A 6,277-nucleotide genomic window follows, 5' to 3' on the forward strand; every position below is an offset into this window, starting at 1 on the left:
CTGCGGGGCAGACAGCTGCCGGGAGGCTTCCTGAGCTGAAGGGGTGCAGGTGCAGCCGGGGATAGAGGCGGGGGCTGAGGGGAGAGGCCCCGGGCCTGCCTGGTCTCTCTGGCTGCCCTCAGGCCCAGGTGCAGCCGCTGCTTGTGTCCTCGCTCCTCACTGTAAGTCAGTCACTCAGGGGCCAGCCCAAGGGCTGCCTCATCACTGATGGTGCCTTAGAGCGAAGGCTTGGCGGAATGGTTTAGGAAACTTAGGGTCCCCTCACGCGTGTGCACGCTTCAGGCTGGGTAGTAACTCTGTAATTCTGAGCTGGTTGGAAAGGCGCGATGATAGCTGATCTGTGGTATGCTGAGAGCTTACTTCAGAACGAACTTTGCAGATGTGGGGAAAAAAGCTTTCAGATTAGTTTTAAAAAAACTTAATGCAAGAATCTTTGTGTTGTTTTTGGTAGAGTGCCCCCTTAATCTCAAAGGAGAGTAATGCTGTGTAATTGCAAAGTAGGTTACTAAAAGCTTGTTGCAGTTAAGCAAATGAAACAGTTCACAATCTAAAACTAGGAGAAGAATTTTCTTAATGGATGGATGCAGCCAAACATACTCAAGTGAGTTGAATTCTTTATTAGCTCTTGGAAGTGGTTTCCTAAGGGAGTTGCAAACTTTTTGTGCTGCACAGAAACACTACATGTTCTGAAACTTGAAGCCATTTGATTTTATACTCAGATGAAAGAGAATATATCGGCTTATGCTTTCTCTCATTCGCCTGTTCCTTGTACTGAGAATTATTTGTCTTAATTTGTGCTTAGTTTTAAAATATTTTGCTAATATTCTGTACATTTTAATTGCTGGCATAGGAAACTATTGTTCTGCTTTGTTAGTATTTTGTACAGGAGAAGCTAGAATTGTTACTTTGCTACCTTTATGTGTTGTTTACTCAGCATATAAATAACAACACAAATTGATTATTACTTGCTTTGTTTTTTCTAACTACTCTGAGCATGGAGTTTCTGTTTTACTTCTGCATCTATTAAAAGAGCAGTGTCTGAAATACAGCCCAGAGAACAGATCCCACTTGCAAAATCATTTGTCCATTGGGTGACTGGCTCTGTGCTGTCCTTTTCCTTGGGGGTTGAGGATGGACCCCTCCAGCCCCCTCAGTCTGGATGAGTCAGTTTTTTACTGACACCTGCTGTGCTGTTCTGATGATTCTGTGTTCGTCATCCGAACGACGTGGATCATTAAAACAAAATCCAGGAATACCTGGGGCCGTATAATGCCATTTCAGTAGAAAGTCGTGACGCGCTCTGAAGATTTTTCCACTGAGTCCAGAACTTGTTTAAAATGGTATCAAGTTGGAGAACAGACTTGTCCTTCTTCAGTCTGAATCCCGGTCACTGCTCCCTATCTGAGACACGGTAGCTTTCATCACGGTTGTAGGCAAGTGCTGTGCGAGTATCCCAGTGGTGCTGTGCAGCAGTGAGTCCTGTGCTGAACCAGAAGCTGTTATGAATCTTCAGGCTTGTGGGTTTTAAAAGTTCTGGTTACAACATGCTGATGCTAGGTGTAAAGAGGTTCAGAAAAGCAAGCTAGCATCAGATTATTGTAGGAAAGATTACATTAGGCTTATTTTTATGTTTTCCTTTGTAGTCCTTCTGGAAAACTTGTTCAGATTGAATATGCTTTAGCCGCAGTGGCTGCAGGAGCTCCATCAGTTGGGATTAAAGGTATGTTCAGAACATAACTACTTCAGTGAAGATTGCAGGATTCTGAGTATCATCAGACAGAACTAAAATAGTTTGGACTATGTACTGGGTCTTTCTTCATCTTGCTTTATTACATACTTTGTTTTTCTTTCATTTGGTTTAATATTTCCTGTATTTTTTCTGCAACTCAATAATTCTTTACAAAGAAGGAAGGGAGCATAGAGCTCCATCCTAGGGTAAGATTATTGCTGGGGATTTTGGAGACACTCAACTAGTAGAAGTAGACATCTTTATTTTTGAGTGTTCCTGTCCCTTAAATAAATAACTCCAGCTGTGTGTCCATATATAGAAAAATGACATATAGAGTTACTTAAATTGCTCAATTATTATGTGCTTCAGAATCTTCAGAATGGGATTATGGGAGCTGTGTGACTATTTAAAACAAGAAACTATGTGTTGAGTGGATTCATCAAAGTATTTCTGTTAAATGTGATTGTAAACTTGAAAGGTTTTTTAAAAAGGGAGGAAAAAAATTCTTTACCATCTGACAAACCTGTGCTGTGTTTTGACTGCTTTACTGAATTATAGTTTAATATATAAAAAAAAATCTTGTTCCTTTCCAGCTTCAAATGGAGTGGTGTTGGCAACTGAGAAGAAGCAAAAATCCATTCTTTATGATGAAAGGAGTGTCCACAAAGTAGAACCAATTACTAAACATATAGGTTTAGTGTACAGTGGTATGGGTCCAGATTACAGGTATTAAAAATTTTTGTTTGATCACCATTTAGTTGTATTTTCACACAAGAAATGTAAGAAACAAACAGGTAGCCATTAGCTGTTTCTTTCGAAGTATATAGCATAATATTATGTTGTGTTACACTGTATATGAAATTCACTTAAAGTTTTTCTTAATATAGTCAATACCTTGTCAGATAACCTTCTGTCTAAAGAATGAGTAAGGAATGAACAGCAGTGTAGTTCAAACTTAGTTTAGTATTTCAGAAATTACTCAAATGATAAAGATAACCCACCACAAACTATGTTTTCTTACATTGGTGGTGTGCCAGATGTGTAACTCCTTACCATAGTGTTTATTATGAGTTTTCAGTTCTAATTGTAACAACTAGCTGGAATTTCTTTGACATACTAATTTTGTTTTTGTTTGTTTCTAGAGTACTTGTGCACAGAGCTCGGAAGCTGGCCCAGCAATATTACTTAGTTTATCATGAGCCCATTCCAACAGCTCAGCTAGTACAGAGAATTGCTTCTGTGATGCAGGAATACACGCAATCTGGGTATGTGGTTTTCTGAATTATGAAGTTGCTTAGAAAGATTATGTTGTTTAAACGTAAGGAATAACAGCTACCTGGTAATTCAATTTTTTACAGCAAAAAAGCAGTTTTTCGATGGAGAATATCCACAGAAAGTGGGCCAGCACTGATTGGCAGTGGGTGATAGAGTCTTCATATCTTGCAAACAAACATCTCAGACAAGGCAGCATACTTTTGTTTTTGTACTGTTGGTTGACTAGTCATTCCTGGTCACAGCTCTGGCCTGGTGGGAAGGATTTGGGGAAGGTTACACATGCCAAATAATTTAGTCACCTTTGGTTTTCACTGAATAAATTCCCCATAGCAACTGATGTTTTTAATTTGGCTTTTTGTTTTTTGCTTGTAGTGGTGTTCGTCCGTTTGGTGTATCGCTGCTAATATGTGGCTGGAATGAAGGGCGGCCGTATTTATTTCAGTCAGATCCATCTGTAAGTATCTTATGTTTGTGAACTCTACTGCTTTTATAAAACAGCTAAAACTTCATATGTGCTCATGAAGTACTTTCTGTGTTGAGAAGAATGCAGAGCTAGAACAAAAGATCCCTTAATGTAACTTCAGAAGTCAGAATGAGCCAATTTCAGTACGTGCATGGAGCAAGCCTGGATCATTCTGTGCCTACATGCACCTGTACTGCTTGAGGGATGGCAGGGAGATTACCACCCCTTTTCATCCCTTCCCACCTAGTTGGCAGTGACAGCAAGAGTGGCATTCTGCAGTAGGTACCAGGAAAAAATAAAAAAAAAAAGATTGCTTATGCTGCTCAAATAGTTGTTCCCTAACCTGGATGGAAGTTGGGCCAAAATCTCTTGCATTGTGAAATATCATGCATATGGTTTAGGATTTAATGACAGTGGTTAATTTAAGTGAGTTTATTTCCTGTGTTTGCACTGCACTTCTGAAAAGCTACCCTTTGATGCACGTGTGAGTTGGAATGCTTTACCTCAAAGAAAAAATGTGGTCACTGTAGTTGTCATCGATAAGCTTCAGAAATTTGAATTACTACGTGATGCTCAAATGTAAAAAAGGAAATGCAGATGCTTTGTGTAAGGTACCTTGGTTGAGGCATAAAACTGATGATGGTCATCATGACAGAAGAGAGAACAGAAGTGATGGCTAAATATCCTATTAGTGCCAAAGAGAAATCAGATGTCTGATTTGCAACTAGTTGTTTACATTAATTAATCTTAAAAAAGAATAATGTATGGGGTGAACCTCAGGAAACCTGTGAATGTATTCATTCTCAAGGGCAAACATACTACTTCTCAAGGGCAAACATACTACTTCTGTTTAATGAATCCAAAATCAAAGCTATGCTTACTAAATTAATCTTTCAAAGTAGTGGGAGTATGAAAATAGGTGGGGGTCTATGCAAATGTTTTGTACATTTTCAGAACATAAGTTGCAGACTAATTTGATATGGGATGTGATCCAAAAGTCTCCTATATTCTCAGAACATTCTGTATTTTCATAATTGTTTCTGTACTTTTTACCAAGTAATTGAGTACATAATGTTTGACTAGGTTACACAAAACAATTCAATAAATGGTTGCTTTTACAGGGAGCTTACTTTGCATGGAAGGCAACAGCAATGGGAAAAAATTATGTCAATGGGAAAACATTCCTTGAGAAACGGTAATGTATTTGAGACTTGTCTGAAAGGATACTATCTGTTTTGTTCAGGTTCCGTGTAAAACAGCCAGATAAAAAATGCATGACTTTAGGTTATCAGAACTGAGGTTTAAAATACTTAAGATACGATGCTTCCAGTTTAATTATTTACAGATACACAGAAATTTGCTTTATTTAAACTCCAAACTTTCGTGTTTCTGGAGAATTATTTCAGTGCAATAAACACCATATTCAACATATTTGCAGAAATATTGTTCTATAAAGTGTCAGTAGGAAAAGTAGTGATTTTTTTTTTTTTTTTACTAATAATAACTTTGACTATTAATATCACAGCCCTTACTATTTCTCATACAAATATTATTTGTAAGATTCTGGTAGTGTTTGGGTTTTTAGAGACTCTAGGATTATTAGGATTTGGAAAGATCTTTGTTCCATGCTGAAATACATGAACTTCTGTTTACAGATACAATGAAGATTTGGAGCTTGAAGATGCCATTCATACAGCCATCTTAACACTAAAGGTTAGCAAAGTGTTTAAGAAATAAGTTTCTTACTGTTATGACTTCATTGATTTGATTCAATTAAATATATTTTCTTTAATAGGAGAGCTTTGAAGGGCAAATGACAGAAGACAACATTGAAGTTGGCATCTGTAATGAGGCTGGTTTTAGGAGGCTCACTCCAACTGAGGTTAAGGACTACTTGGCTGCAATAGCCTAGTAGAAACGGAGCAAGACTGTGTGATTTACACAAAGGTCTTTTTAATTTTGGCTACTTAAAACCTTTTGTTTGCAGTTTTGCATACTTATTTCTACATGGTTTGTCAGAGAGATTTTTTAAATATCATGGGTGCAAATGCAACAGTCCTAATATTGTAATACATGGAATCTTATTACAGGTAATTCTTTCCCTTGATACGTGGAATCTTTGTACACAAAATACTGTACAGAATGTAAAGTTATAATGACAGCTTCAAAAAGGCTAAAGAATAAAATTTCAAAGCCACTGTTCTGGGGGAAGGTGTCTGTGTGTCTTTTTAGTCATAACTTATCTACGTAAATCCAAGATTTCAATATCTTTATTGTTGAGGAAACAGAATTTTCCATGTACCTATCAGCCGTGATGACCTCATGTTGGACCTTCTTTTAAAGAATTTAAATTTTGAGTGGGCAGGATAACTCTTTCACTTTGGAATGTTGTTTATATGTTAAGTAACTTCCAAAAATGTTATCTGGTGTAAAAGATCATGTACTTTCACAAAGAGGCAAAACAGTCTTCCATTTCAGGTGTGAACTGTGATCTACTTGAGGATCTTGGTTCTTGACCCGCTTTGTCTTTGTGTCTCAAGAACTTGATTTCTATTACTTAGGTTATTTTCATGGCCCTAGAAATGGCACTGTTTCAACCCTGAAATATTGTTAGAAATAATGGAAGTAATAACTTACTGAAAACGAAATGCTTTTATCAACATCAATAAAAATCAACAAAATGAATCAAAAGCAAAATGAGAATATGTAATGTAATTACTTTATCCCTTGAATTATGCTATTTTCCAACATGCAAGATAACTTAAAGGTGCAGTAATAAAAAGAGCATCCAATTTATGCATCACAACTTT

General features: G+C 37.2%; 1 protein-coding gene across 1 annotated transcript; it reads left to right on the forward strand.

Annotated features, from left to right (window-relative positions):
- The first annotated feature begins 326 nt into the window (after window positions 1–326).
- On the forward strand, window positions 327–5,678 carry PSMA2 (proteasome (prosome, macropain) subunit, alpha type, 2). Its single transcript, XM_010082820.1, has 8 exons — window positions 327–343; window positions 1,644–1,720; window positions 2,323–2,455; window positions 2,872–2,994; window positions 3,377–3,458; window positions 4,589–4,662; window positions 5,123–5,180; window positions 5,263–5,678. Exons 1-8 carry the CDS (start codon window positions 327–329, stop codon window positions 5,377–5,379), a joined length of 681 nt encoding a protein of 226 aa, XP_010081122.1. The 3' UTR covers window positions 5,380–5,678.
- Window positions 5,679–6,277: the final 599 nt, after the last annotated feature.

The sequence above is a fragment of the Pterocles gutturalis genome, unplaced genomic scaffold (genome assembly GCF_000699245.1).
Source record: "Pterocles gutturalis isolate BGI_N339 unplaced genomic scaffold, ASM69924v1 scaffold5580, whole genome shotgun sequence".
Lineage (NCBI taxonomy): Eukaryota > Metazoa > Chordata > Aves > Pterocliformes > Pteroclidae > Pterocles > Pterocles gutturalis.